Source organism: Anopheles ziemanni, chromosome 2 (assembly GCF_943734765.1).
Source record: "Anopheles ziemanni chromosome 2, idAnoZiCoDA_A2_x.2, whole genome shotgun sequence".
In the NCBI taxonomy this organism is placed as follows: domain Eukaryota; kingdom Metazoa; phylum Arthropoda; class Insecta; order Diptera; family Culicidae; genus Anopheles; species Anopheles ziemanni.
Window position 1 is genome coordinate 80,374,584 of NC_080705.1, and position 15,643 is coordinate 80,390,226.

General features: G+C 39.8%; 1 protein-coding gene across 1 annotated transcript in view; it reads left to right on the forward strand.

Moving 5' to 3' along the window:
* The window catches only part of LOC131294487 (uncharacterized), an 82,623-nt gene that overhangs the window by 50,604 nt on the left and 16,376 nt on the right, over nt 1-15,643 (forward strand). Inside the window, exon 2 of the mRNA XM_058322534.1 lies at nt 10,482-10,786. Coding sequence (XP_058178517.1) covers nt 10,482-10,786 — 305 coding nt within the window. The remainder of the gene's footprint in view (nt 1-10,481; nt 10,787-15,643) is intronic.

Sequence of the window (15,643 nt, forward strand, 5' to 3'; positions counted from 1 at the left end):
CTATTTTATGTTTGCATTATTTGTAAATTTTGTAAATACACACCTCAATCTTGTATAAATGATCAAAAAATTTCAGAAAATTGCAAGGACTAGGCGGCCGATGCATCGCTTAAATATAATATTTGTAAAAATCAAAACCTAAAGATTGATTAAAGGGGGCCCCGTTTGATTTCCCGTGTGGGGCCTCCTAATTTGTTAATCCGCCACTGATAGTAAGAGTTTATGGGCTATTGCTTTATTAGCGATTATTCCATTAGAAACAAGGATTAGGACCTAGTTTAACCAAACAAATTTTAACGCTGCAAATTCAGATTTTTGAAATGGGTAAATTTAAACATCACAAATATATTTCTAATGCAAATTGTTGTTTTCAGAACATTTCAATCGAAGCCAGAGATAAGTAAAACTGGAAAATTATCGTGAACCAATTCCAGATAAAATGTTATTCATACCCTTTGAACATTATTTCTCAAATTTTACAAGTTCAGTCGTTCGTAGAAGGTTGGACGGAGCAGTCTAAAGTCTAAAACTGCTGGCAAAACCCAAAGCACAGTATTAAACTTGAAAGTGTGCTTGGGTTTGTGTCATAACTGTAAGTTTGTGAAACATGCTGTTTAAAAGTGCATTATTGTGTGTGATTATGTGCAATTTGGTGCGCTCAGGATGGACAGCAGAAGGAGAAGCTACTGCCGACATGCCAACCGTAATGGAAGCGATCATTCACGCTATGATCGATTTTCGGAAGGAAATATTGGACAATCTTCGACTGTCGCTCGAGTACCACACGGAGCAGCTGGAGGAAATCAAAGTTCATGCGGGACATGAGATGCAAGAACTAGAAAACAGAATGGAAAAACAGAATGAAGACATTAGAAAAACACTTGTCGAGATAAGCAGCGAGTTAGTCCTTAGATCATGTGATCGGGTCAAATCAAACTCCACTGATACTTTTTACATTAGTCCTCATGGAAACATTGCACAGCCTTTCTTGGTGCTTTGTTATTTCGACAAAAACTTCAATCTCGGCGGTGGCTGGACTGTGTTCCAGCGGCGGATTGATGGGACCGTCGAATTTCACCGCAACTGGACGATGTACAAACATGGATTCGGAGACGTAAATGGAGAGCACTGGCTTGGTTTGGAGAAGCTTCATATTATGACGAGATCAGGAAGACACGAGCTGTTGATGCTTTTGGAAGATTTCGAAGAAAACTCAGCCTATGCGCTTTATGATGAATTTGAAATCGGAAGTGAGGTGGAAAAGTACAAGCTCACCGTGGGAAAGTATTCAGGAACCGCTGGAGACTCGTTGACATACCATAATGGAATGACGTTCTCTACATTTGATCAAGATAATGATAACTTCAGTGGCAACTATGCTAGAAGCAGGAATGGAGCATGGTGGTTTCAAAACTCTTCGATACCGTACGTATACCACATGTAAAACGTAGACACACCTATCGTATCCTAACTCATACAAATGTGTTTTTCATTCTTTTCTATTGCAGTCATTTGAACGGGCCATATTTTATAAAAGGTGACCATAAGCAATGGGGAGTGGCTTGGGACTCTTTTCGTTATAAGTACTCGTTGAAATCTTCAACAATGATGTTTCGCAGTCGGGAATCGAACTAGGTCGCGCATGGCTTTGGCAAATCGTAGGATTCTAATCTTCGTTTTTCTTTGCCCTCACTATTCTTAGTTAAGTGCAGTAATTTGATTCAATTTCATTGTTTTGCAAACGAAATGTATTTATCGGAAGAAATAAAGCGAAATAAATAGTTATCTCGATCGAAAAAAAACATCTCATAACTGCTGCTTTACGCAAAAGGAACATTGTGCATCAACCATGACTTGCAAAATGTGTATTTTTATGATTCTAGATTTTTTGAATATTATTGTAAAAAATTATGCATTCGAATAACAGTAAATGTGTAAATCAATTTTCTTACATTTTTAACCTTTACTTGCAAAACTATTTATAACAACGGTGTAAATTATATCAAAGCTCAGAAAAACTTATCTTACTAAAGCTTGTTGGGTGGAAATCACAAAAAAGTAAGTAACTATAGCCAACGGAAACTTGACTATCCACTGTAAGAGAGGGCTGACTGTCCACTTTTGCGAAGTGAAAAAGTCTAGTAAGTCCTTAACAGCCAAAGACTGGCTGAAGCCGGTCATTACTCCAAAGAATAAGAAAAGATAACTGATACAAATTCTTTGAGAAATCGCTTCTCGCATGTAGAAAGGCATTAAAATCATTGCTCACGGAATAAATGAGTAAGGCAGAATAGAGGAGGTAAAACAGTCAAAAACTATAAAAAAAATCTATTAGAACTGACGAATGAGTGACGTACCTGGTAAACCCCTGGTTTTTGGTACAGAAATGACGCAAATGGAAATCCAGTTTGATGATGATCGTGTGACTAACCCATTGCAGGTGAACAAACACTAGTAGTTATAGAAAGAAAAGTATGATTCAAACGCTATGAAAGATAAGAGTGTAACAAAATATAAAAACATTTATATCGGGTGTGTACATAAAACAAGGTTAAAAGAATACCTGCTCACCAACCCATAGCAAAATGAACTCATTCTAAGATCATTATCAATCGAAAGTTTTTGTGAACGCTGAAGTACATAAGCGTACCATTTCGATCGCTCATTACTCGAGCAATGTTTCTTGAAAATGCTACTTTCAGTTGTTTGTAGAATCTTCGACGGACTACACGCAAAATTCTGGAGTGTGAAAGTTTGTGAAAGATGTCGATGAAAAGTGCGCTGTTGTGTGTGATTCTGTGCAATTTGGTGCGCTTAGGATGGAAATCAAAGTATACGTGGACCATAAGATGGAAGAACAAGAAAACAGAATGACAAAAGCACTTGGCGAGATAAGCAGTGAATTAGTCCTTAGATCATGTGATCGGGTCAAATCTAACTCTACTGACACTTTTTACATGAATCCTCATGGAAATATTGAAAAGCCTTTCTTGGTGCTTTGCTACTTCGACAAAAACTTCAATCTCGGCGGTGGCTGGACGGTGGTCCAGCGGCGGATTGATGGGTCCGTCGATTTTTATCAGAATTGGACAATGTACAAGCAGGGATTCGGAGACGTTGATGGAGAGCATTGGCTGGGTTTAGAAAAGCTCCATATTATGACGAGTTCAGGAAGACACGAGCTGTTGGTGCTGGTTGAAGATTTCGAAGGAAACTCGAAATATGCGCTTTATGATGAATTTAAGATTGCGAGCGAGGTGAAAAAGTACAAGCTCGCCGTGGGAAAGTATTCGGGAACCGCTGGAGACTCGTTGACATACCATAATGGAATGACGTTCTCTACATTTGATCAAAATAATGATAACTTCAGTGGCAACTATGCTAAAAGCAGGAAAGGAGCATGGTGGTTTAAAAACTCTTGGGTACCGTACGTATACCACATGTAAAACGTAGACACACATATCGTGTCTCAACTCATACAAATCTTGTTTTCTTTCCTTTCTATTGCAGTCATTTGAACGGGCCATATTTTATAAAAGGTGACCATAGGCAATTGGGAGTGGCTTGGGACTCTTTTCGTTATAAGTACTAGTTGAAATCAGCAACAATGATGTTTCGCAGTCGGGTATCTAACTAGGTCGCGCATGGCTTTGGCAAATCCTAGGATTCAAGTCTCCGTTTTTCTTCGCCTTCGCTGCTTCGAATTAAGAGCAGGAATTTTATTCAATTAAATTGTATTGTAAAATAAACGTATTCACCGAATAAAATGAAGTAAAATTAATAGTTATCTCGATCGAAAAAAAATCATCCCATAATATGGATTGAAGCAATTCGTGCAAAAAAATTTATTGTAGACAATAATGCAATGAAAAAGCTGAGCGCAGAAAAATTATTCCAAGTAAAGCTTGTTAAGTGGAAATCATAAACAAGTGAGTAATTATAGCTTAGCTGCGTGCCTACTGAAACTTGATTTTGCCCGTAAGAGAGGGCTTACTCTCCACATGTGCGAAGTCTAGTAAGTCCTTAGTAGCCATGAAATGACCGAAGACGGTCGTTTTTTGAGAAACCACTTTTCGCACATGCAGCAGAAAAGCATTAAAACCATAGCACATGGAATAAATGGATGAGGCGGAAAAGTGAAGGTAAACAAAAATTGTAAAAAATCTACAATGTAATCTGACGAATGGTTAACGTATTTAAACCGCTGGTTGTTGTACAGAAATGACGCAAATGGAAATCCATGTTTGATAATGATCGTGCGATTAACCCATTTTAGGCTAACAAAAACTGGTAGTTTTTGGAAACAAAAGTATGATTCAAATGCTATGAAAGATAAGAGCGAAACAATGTATAAATATATCCATACCGGTTTTGAACAACAAACAAGTTTTTGTAAGAACAACTGCTCACCAACCCATAGCAAAATTAGCTCATTCTAGGATCATTATCGCTGTTGGGGCTGGTGGAAGATTTCGATGGAAACTCGAAATTTGCACTGTATGATGAAATTAAAGTCAGAAATGAGACGGAAAAGTACATGCTCACCGTGGAAAGGTATTCCGGACCGCTGGAGACTCTGGAGCTGGGTCGCTTCAATTGGCATACCACAAAGGTGGTATGGTTGAATACATTGGCATACCACAAAGGTGGTATGGTGCGTGCTGGTTCAAAAATACATTTTTCAGGTACTTCAGTTTGGGTTGTGTTGTATTTGGTTCTAACTTCTTTTCTTCTGTTTTATTTGTGCTGTATTTCATTCAAACTTATTTTCCGTTGTTTCTACTAGGGTAACTGTACCAATAGTGGTGCACTTAGTACTGTAAATACCAATTAGGTGTAATTTATGAGTGTTAAGAACACAATATTCTACATATTTGAATCAATTATGATCGAAACATGACTTTTCTTCTGAAAAACGTCTATTTTCACCGTAAACCATACAAAAATCACGAAAAAAAAACGTATTTTTCTTCCTAATCGGTTGCTCCTATTATGGTGGTATGGTTCCAATAGTTGTGGTATCGTGTTCCTATAGTGGTGGTAGTACGAAAAACTTGAATATATTTTGACTATTACTGATTTTTGAAGCATATTTCAAACAGAACGGTAAAATACTCCTCGACTAATGCGTTGTAATTGAAAATACTGTATTGTTTTACCGAAATATGTCCAATTTTAATTCATTAAAAAAATGCTCTGAATATTACAGCTAAAACTATAGTAGGGTAACTGTACCAATAGTGGTGCACTTAGTACTGTAAATACCAAATAGGTGTAATTTATGAGTGTTAAGAACACAATATTCTACATATTTGAATCAATTATGATCGAAACATGACTTTTCTTCTGAAAAACATCTATTTTCACCGTAAACCATACAAAATACACGAAAAAAAACGTATTTTTCTTCCTAGTCGGTTGCTCCTATTATGGTGGTATGGTTCCTATAGTTGTGGTATCGTGTTCCTTTAGTGGTGGTAGTACAAAAAATTTGAATATATTTTGACTATAGCTTATTTTTGAAGCATATTTCAAACAGAACGGTAAAATACTCCTTGCCTAATGCGTTGTCATTGAAAAGACTGTTCTGTTTTACCGTAATATGTCCAATTTTAATTCATAAAAAATGCTCTGAATATTACAGCTAAAACTATAGCATATGCTTTATAGCGTATCCTTCGCCCGCTTTCTTTTTTCTTTCCTCTGCTTCTTTTGCTGAGCCTTCTCCCCAGTTCCGCTTTGTTTATTTTGTAGAAACAGAATAAAATCACTAAATTTACCTGATTAAATTGGCCAAAACCGGAATAAAACTAAAATATACTTGTGAAAAAATCTGTGGCTACTATAGGAACAACTTGGGTTTTTGTGCCTATAGTGGCACTATAGTAAAAACTATAAAAATATAATAAAATTATGCTAAAATGCACTAAGATCGTATAAATCAATTATATTTGAGTATGTAAGTAGCGAAATCATATGGTTTTAATGATTTTGTAGTGATTTCTACCTTTAAGAAAATCATGATATCCGTTATAGATTCTTAAGGAATGCAGCATGTTGGGACAACCTGTTTAGAAAATATGAATTTTGGAGCTTATATATTACGGAATGAGATGGTTCATCTTTTTAACACTCCGCAGAAGATCAAAGAACTTTTCATAGAAGAACAAATAACTACATTGTATATATATCGGCGTAGAGCTAGAATTTTATTCCACTACAACCACTATTGGTACTAGCTCCACTATGGGTGCACTTACCCTATATGCTTTATAGCGTATCCTTCGTCCGCTTTCTTTTTTCTTTCCTCTGCTTCTTTTGCTGAGCCTTCTCTCCAGTTCCGGTTTGTTTATTTTGTAGAAACAGAATAAAATCACTAAATTTACCTGATTATATTGGCCAAAACCGGAATAAAACTAAAATATACTTGTGAAAAAATCTATGGCTACTATAGGAACAACTCTGGTTTTTGTGCCTATAGTGGCACTATGGTAAAAACTATGAAAATATAATAAAATTAAGCTAAAATGCACTTATTTCGTGTAAATCAATTATATTGGAGTATGTTAGTAGCGAAATCATATGGTTTTAATGATTTTGTAGTGATTTATAGCCTTAAGGAAATCATGATATTCGTTATAGATTCTTAAGGAATGCAGCATGTTGGGACAACCTGTTTAAAAAATATGAATTTTGGAGCTTCTATATTACGGAATGGGATGGTTCATCTTTTGAACACTCCGCAGAAGATCAAAGAACTTTTCATAGAAGAACAAATAAGTCCATTGTATATATATCGGCGTAGAGCTAGGATTTTATTCCACTACAACCACTATTGGTACTAGCTCCACTATGGGTGCACTTACCCTATTGCAGTCATTTGAACGGGGTGTATCATCAAAACGGAAGTCGGATACAGACTATGGAGTGATTTGGGTAACATTTCGAGGTCTCAGTTACTCATTGAAATCAGCTACAATGATGTTTCAATCTCATACTTCGAAGAACGACGTGGGCGCGTAGTGTCCGCATTTTTTCTGAGATGCAAATATGTCAATCAATTCTCTATAGTTAATTGCATGTATGTTCTAAAGTTGAATAGGTAAATTTTTTTTAAGTACAGCGATGCACGTAACTTCAGCTTAATCAATTTACTACCATTTCACACATGGCACTAGAAAATAGAAAACGTTATACCTTCATATCTATTGCGTGATTATTATACTTTAACCCTTTGCTAGTTTCTTTAAATTTATTGTGAAAAACATACTTTAACCCCAAGTGGGACATACAACGGTAGCAGTATGATGGTTTCGAGTATGAAAAATGGAAGTTTCTTCTTTGACTAAATGAAATAAAAGAACCAAACGTAAATCCTTTCCGATGTTCGGATGTTTCCGAACTAATCCTGAGCTGTCAGATGATACGGATTGCCATTCAGTTTTTGCGCATCCGTAACGACCAACAACTAAGGAAACAAACTCCATATGAAGACACGCACTAGTTTCCTTGTCCTGAACTCATCGTCATCGTTTCCATATGAATATGAAGATCCTCAGGGGGAGGATTTGTGTAAATGCGTCTCGTTTGCCGAAACCCCTCGGTTTGTAAAGAAATCTCAGAAAGATGATGAGCCTATGCCCTTCCCGGAGGGCGTATGTTATCGTTGAGTAAACGGAACGACCCTAGCGGTTGCTATGGAAATAGTTATTTGTGGAGATGAATTCGTTTTAATAACCAGATGACGAGGAAGTGATGATCTTGAAGGATGAAAACACATTTTGTTTATTTACTGTGTGGAGTTTTGGGGGAGGATACCCCATCATGGAGACTGTAGAACTCATGTGAAATATCGTAATCGTTCTATTTGGACCAAAGTCTTTATCAGCATAACTGTGCCTCTCGATTGGTTCTAGAATATAATGTACTTGAGAGCAACAAGATTAAGGACCAGGAAAGACATCACAGCTTCCCGATGCTCACAAACGGGCGTGATTTTCGCGCTAATTTCCAAAGGGCATGTGAGCCGCGTGTCCATTAATTAACTTCCCATTAACGCCACCCTGAACGAAGCAGTTATCTTACCCAAAGGCGTAATTTGCGACTCACGAGATGGCGAATGCTGTTCGGTTTCCCGCCGGAGGTGGTTTGAGAGCTTATTCGGATCGTTCCACCGTGTCGTTGGTGCAGCAAACAAACAGTGCACCGGTGCAGCGGCATTCATCAGCAAATTGGATGCATCACCAGCGATGAAGCGTGAATGCATTATTTATCCCCATCGGGTAAATTGCGTTGCCTTCGATGCCGATGCAGCAGAATCCGGATCGAGAACCGGTGTGTCGAGGTGTACCTCTAAACTTACGACCTAGCTTACCTCGGTCCGGTTGCCATGCAAACAACCCGCACCGCCCTGCAGCGTTTTCCAAGTCCCTTGGTCTCCGGTGTAACGCTACACCAACATCCATACCCGAGTATGTTGCCCGCAATCCGTTGGTCTGAAGCGAACGTCAAAAGTTGCAATCGAACGCGCCGCATGATCGGAACAACCGTCGTCGTACCTTTGCAGTATCTCTGAGGATTCCCCGGGTTGACCCAGGACTCGAGGACCCCAAGCACTTCGTCCCAGCGTATTGTCGTGTGTTGTCCGACATGTCGGATTTATCGAAAATACCTTGCTTTCATTAGGATGCACTGCTGCATCCCGGTGAGTCGCCAGAGGGGGCCAATCTTTGCGACGGATGATGGCATCCAATTGGAGTATCTGTTTATTAGAGTCACAAGTTCGCTACAAGTGCTTGGCGGTTGGCGTGTCTCAAGCATGTAAGTATGCTGGGTGCGGTATGAGAGTAAGAAACTAATTGAACGGCCAACGTATGTGTTGAATCTATTGCCACTATTCTCCAGTCCTTTCTTTGCAGAAAAAAGTGTCCAACTGATCAAAATTGTTATAAGCAATAAGCCTCGTCTCGTTAAACAACTTTCCTATCAGCATGAGCATTAAAGTTGAAATTGTTTGCCAGTTATCAAATACCTTGTTTTTTCTGTGGTTACTCATTTTTCAATATCAACTGTTGGCTCATAAAACCCTTCATTCATTTTTAATTGGAAGTAGTAATGTGAAAAAATGGAATAAACATTGTGTTTGCGAATGTAGAGTTTTCAATAAATTTCAAATTATTCACAAAACCGAAGAAAGGAAGTGTATTTCGATTCGCTATTCTCCAGCCCATTCTTTGAAAAAACAAGTATTGAATAGCCTAAAATTGTCAAAACAAGCTTTATCTAGTTAAACAACCTAGAAATTAAACAACTTTCCACCCAGCATGAGCATTAAAGTTGAAGTTATGTTTCAGTTTTCAAATATATATATATATTTTTTTGTGGTTAGTCATTATTCAGTATCAAGTATTGGCGTGTAAAACCCTTTAATGGAGATTATTTTTACTTGCAATTAGTAATGTGAAAAAATGGAATTAAAATTGTGTTTGTGAATGTAGGGTTTCCAATAAATTTTAGATTATTCACCGAACAAAGGGAGCGTAAACGACTAAAACTATTGCAAAATTTCGCTGGCTTCCCTTCCAGCTCCAGCGGAATAAAAAGTTCTAGACCAACTGGATAAATTGGCCGGTTTCGTGGGAGCTGGGAAGACATAGAAGAAACACTAACCTGACACCTATTACACTATTTTGTTGGAAGCTATTTTTTCGCTATATTCCATTCAAAAGTCACACTAAAGCACGTTAACTGATGCTCAACCATTAAGCTCCGATTAGTCGCTACATTGAACAGTAAAATCGCAAATGAGCAACATCAAGGGTGAGTTTGGAGTAGAAAAACCGCTGGCAAAATAAAGCCCCCACCCGGTTAGAGTTAATGCCACACAAAATGGAAACCTTTAAAACCAATAATCTACCAGTTTTCGCTTCTAGATCAGAATCACTATTTATGGTCCCTTCGTACTTCGAGCACTTTTCACATTTTCCACCCACTTCACCAAGCAGTGTGGGCTCGTGAGTTCCACTCAAGGATCAAATAGTCTACCAAACATGCAACGTAAATACACCCAGCGCAGCACCTGGTGGATGGCAAAAGCATAAGCTAAACATTTTCCGCTTTGAAATGGTTTGTTTTTCGTCGGGTTTTCCATTGCCGGTTGGGAAATGGGAAGAAGCGTGCAATGTGGTTTGAACACGTGCGCACATGCGATGTTCGGCTGAAAAGGTTTAAAAAGCTATTTTCGGTTGCCAGACTTACCTTTTTTCCGTAAACCCGGTTTTTTCCAGCGTTCTGCAGGTCGGGATTTCCCGAACCAAAACTTCCCACGAGCAGTTTGATTTGGATTCTGTTTTACCCAATTCGAATGAATGAGCAACGAAGGAGATTCGAGTTTCGAGTGTTTCGATTACTGTAGCTTAATGTTTGATTCCTTTTCTTTTCTATTTTTATCTTTTCTCTACGCCTTCCCGCCCGCATCACAGCTCTACGGGAAAGAAAGAAACGCGACTTGCAGACCGTTTGCAGACCGCTGGTGGGCCTTTTGGATGGTTTGAGACGGTTGAACAGCGAGCTGTCCCTCGGTGGAGTTCCCAATCATTCCGTGGCGCAGCGGGCTCAGCGGCTGGTGGCGGACTTCGGACGACACTTGATGCCGGCATCGGACCGGCAGGAAGGCTGGCGACAAGTGTTGAGATTTCTGTTGGTTCTCCGCACGTTCGGAGGAAGGTTCGAGTCGGCCGACGGTGAAGCAGACGGTCACGGGAAGGACCATTCCAGAAGCAGCAAGGTAAGTGTGGCTCGATGGCACTCCACTCGGGCTTGATTATTTTCACCAGAACGACGAGAAGCTGTGAAATGATCCGGCCGTTCGGATGTGAGTGTGCATACAACATTGACAAACTTCTTTGCCGAGAGTGGCAATCGGAAAAATGCAACACCAGACACAAGGCTCGGGAAATGGATAAGTTGCACGGGCATGCCCGCACCGTTTTCCATTCCAGCCACGTGGGGGGGAAAAGTTTTAATTAGTTGCCGTTTGCATATGCTCGCAGCGCCGGATCAGAAGGAGAAAGCATGCTTGAATGTGTGATTTCCCCCTTCTAGTTGTCTCGCTCGTTCGATCGAACGCCACCGGATGTCACGTTCACGCGTGCGAACGGGGGACGGAGGGTTCCATTAGAATAAATGAAATAGTTTGTAGCTCGTTGGCGTATAATCGTTTTAATACAGTTAGCTCGTAAAAAGAGAGTGGGATGATGAAAAGTTATATTCAGCACGGAAGGGATATTCGGTGTACTACTTGGTTAATCCGGACTATCCGGAACTCAAAGTGTTACTGAGGGTCGTGAGGTTGCAACAGTTCCGTGGAGTGGAATTTCTACATTTTAATTAAATAGAGAACACGCCTGGAGTCACATGAATGGACAAACGTATGCATATTTTGTATAGAAAATAGTGTCTATTAAAAAAAAAATTGACGGGCACGGGGAAAACCATGCTCATGTTATGCGGATTTATTGTGGAGCATTTTTATTGGCTCTGGAGTGACTCTTAATTACACTGCTACAATGTCTATTGATATCCAATATGTCAAGTTTGGCTCATTTCAATTTTACTTCAAATGAAAATTAGCTTATTTCCTAATTTAAATTACATTATTTTAATTATAATTCAGAAACTCCTTTTTAGAATGTGTTTTAAATGTGCTATTGTAAATTTATGACCGAAATGGAGCTTATTAAACAAAAATGTATGTTTGGTCCTAAACTTTGGACCTGTGGAGGAAGAAATTAAAAATGAAATACAAAAGCCCAAAATTACAAACAAGTAAATGTATAAACGGTGCATTTTAAAACAGTTCTTTGTAATGATGATTAAAGTGTGTTACACAACCCTAGAACTCAGATGTTTGTGGGAAAAAAGCGGTAATACGTTGTCTCTAAATAAAACACTAAATAAAAATATCTAAAACATTTACACTCTGCACCAACATAATGTTTTCTGGAGCATTCGGAAAACCTGCCACATTTTGCTATGTTTCCTTACTTGCAGGATCCCCCTTCTCTCTCCACTCCCTCCCAACCCCTCCACAAACACACAAGGGCGACACCATTAGGTTGATTTGAACTGGGACCATCCCGCATCCACTTGCACCAGAAAATCATGCACCCGTTTCGAAATTGATCACATTTAATCCTCTTTCCACATGGTGTTCGAGGATTGGAATTGAGTGCCGTATGGACGTGCGGAAAAGCATCGCCCTTGGCCAGTGCACTGTTTGGCCGTTGGTGTGCAAGGAAACGTCTCACAATCCACCCCAAGTTCCTTACAACATCTCACCCAGGCGAATGAGATCAATTACGCTTAATTGGTTGTCATGAATTCGAGCTTGAAATTTTAATGATGTACGATCCGGCTGTCTCCACCGGATCAGTGAAGGTGGTAGCTTCAGGAGTTTCTTCATTGTTTGCCGTAGCTAGTGTTATAATTGCAACACTTTCCCTTTTCCCTTTCCGACGTCCCGGCACGTCTCACTAACGCCTTGGCATTATTCGAGCAAGTGTGAAGTTGTGAGGCAGGTCTTTTCAACAACTTGCGCACAAACATAAGCGAACAAGGAAAAAAGCACTTTGCTTGTTGAGCGAGGATGGTGTGGGATCGAAAGGAATCTCTTCCTTTTTTAATTCTACGAAGAGTGAGAGACAAGGGGATTGAAATGTTTCAATTAAACTGATTAACAACGGGTGAGCGAATAGCAAAGGACGCACTTTACCGTAAACTCGTAAGCAAATCAATGGTAGCTTAAGCCCTCCCCCTCCAGGTACCAGATGCAGCGGAGACAGGGACAGTCGGTTAATAAATAGAAGTGCACTCACTTGTAGCTGCGTGGTGCAACGAGACCCCGACATCGACAAAGGACACGAACAATCTCTCGTTTGGTGGACAAACAGGACGAAACGTTGTGTTGTGTGCGAATTGACAGTTGCGCCACACGGAAGACACGGTCGTCCGCTTCGGGAAAGGGAAATGAATGAAAAACCGTCCAAGAAGGTGGAGCACTAACTGTGGCTCCAGTGAAATGGGACCGGCGAGGATCCGTGTCTCGGTGTTATTGTTTCTCTCCGCACCGCACAGGGTTTGTTGGCAAAAGTTTTCCCGTTCGTGAGTTCGAACTCGGGCATTCGCGTTGTCATAATTGTTCGGGACGTACGGTCGAAGGATCGGAACCTGTACGGAAGCGGATGGCATACTGGTTTTATCAAAGCGCACTTCCACATTGGCGCCCAACCCCGATCGGTATTGGGAAGATGAATTTCAATAGAAAATAAATAAGTACGACAGGAAAAGCAACCACGCCGGCGTTCCTAAGCGTCTGTGACAGCTTACCGCTTCCGCCGGGAATCCCGGTATTTGTGTTTGTATTTGGACGATTGTATGTGCGATTTGGGAAGGGGTATGTTTTCACTTTGCGACCAACAACGACAAGTTGCAACCCGGTCCTAGATCAGAACGTGAATGGTTTGAGTATCGTGGGAATTTTTGTCCCCATATAAATTGCACGTCTGTACATTCGCTCGCTGGTATTAGCATTGGAAAATATGTCCTGGATGCATGGACGATGGTTTTCCCAGCTGAATCGTGAAATGTTGTTAGGAATAAATAATGAAAAATTAAAAAATGATCGTTGTTACGGAATAAAATAGCCAAAGCTATTGTGAAAGTTATTTCATTTATGGTAATATTATTATTTACGTTCTATGTATCGAATTAATTTAATTGGATTAAATTTAATTTTATGCTCACATTTCAGTTCAAGTATTTCCCTAAGAGATTCTTATTAGTGTTGTGCCTTATGAATCTTTTGGAGAGATTCATTCATATGAATCTTTCACCTAAGATTCATTCAGATGTATTGATGAATCTTTTGGGATTGTAATCTTTATGAATCTTTGGAAACCTTAATGAATCTTTTATGGATCTTTGACGAATCTCCATGATTCTTTCATTAGCGTGGATCATGCGACCTAAAAAATGGGTCCCTCTACCCATTCTCATAAGTTTCCGTTGATTAATCTCTAAAACGCAAAGAACTATTCAGATTTATCAATTTAAATCTGAATTATATAACTCTAGTTGTTATGAATGATAAAATGTTTATTTTGGATAAAACAATTGGAAAAAAATAAAACAAAACCTCATGATTGCCTCATGATATTCAAGCCGGCGCAACGAAGAGAGTGAAAAGGCACTAAATTAATAACAATAGGCAACTAGTGCACTCGACTAGGCGTACAAGAAAGAGGCACGGACTTTAAACCAATAAAGGCACCGAATGTTCCGTACGGTTGAAACACATGCGTGCATCATCTTATGAACTACTTTTCCATTCTCCGTACGAAACGGCACGCTGACTTAATTGCCATTTCCTTGCTTAATTACAACATCCTTCCGACAGTGAGCGAGCGATGCCATGCAGTTCCACCACAACCCTCGGCGCTTATCGTTATCTCGTCTCGAAAATGCGCAACCAAAATGCAATTGCATCTTGAGAAAGCGTGGAACGCCGGCTTTCTTGTCCCACTTTGGAAAACAAATGGAATGGAGTCGACTTCAACTGACTCGGTTCAACTAAATTCTGCTAGCAAGAAACAAACCGCAATTAAAATGTTGATTTATCAATGTTAGGGGTAATTTATTTCCTGCTCACAACGTATTTTCTTCTGCCTATCAATAAACAAACGGGCGTGGGCGTGGGAATTCGTACTCTCTTCGCCTCGGTAAGTGCATCTGATAGCTTTTGGAAAGCCTTACTTTACCGTTTGGTGAATGTTTTCCAGATGTTCGGCTTTTAAAACGGACAGGAAGCACGAAAGGGGGTTGGTTTATTGATTGCGTATAACTGCACAGGTAATTGAAGAGCATTCTCCATAGATTCGACTAACGATCAGCTGTAAACCTACACTGCATCTTACTTCGCCGCATGACTTTTAATTGGATAAAAAATGTGTTGTTAAATTCTCATTCATTACCGACACGATGGAGGGCATCTGCGTGCCAGCAGATCCAATTCCTGGCAGTGGATCGTTTTCCGACGATACAGTTCCCATGTCTTATCGTTTGTCGGCTGCATTAGTCCATCCTAGCTTCTTGCATTTGGACACATCGTACCTGCAGTTTAGGATCCCCCGGAACAGGGTCATGGCTTGCCGGGACGAGAAGGGCAGGTTGGCTAATGAATTACATCGTTTGGCCATTTATTGGGACTTCGAGACATCTGTTCGTAGGAAAAACCTCATATCATACTGGATACTATTTTAAGTGTAAGGAAAACCTTTCTAAGCATTTTTGTTTCCTCTCCACTCACGTCTCCGGCACGAAAGTGGAGTTGGGGCTGCGACCATAAGGACATCGCCAAGAGTTGCAATGAATCTAAAGTTGAAATGAAATTAAAAATTTATCGTCCATGTCGGCATACGGCCATCCGTGTCTAGTTCCGTAAGTTCATGCCACTTGGAAACGATCCAGATAGCCACGAGGTACGTTTATGTGTGTGTGTGTGTCTGTCTGCGTGGTCGAATAACTATACCCTACGCTTCCGTTAAGCCTTTGCCAGTGAGTAAATCTCGTTGACAATCTAGCGTTA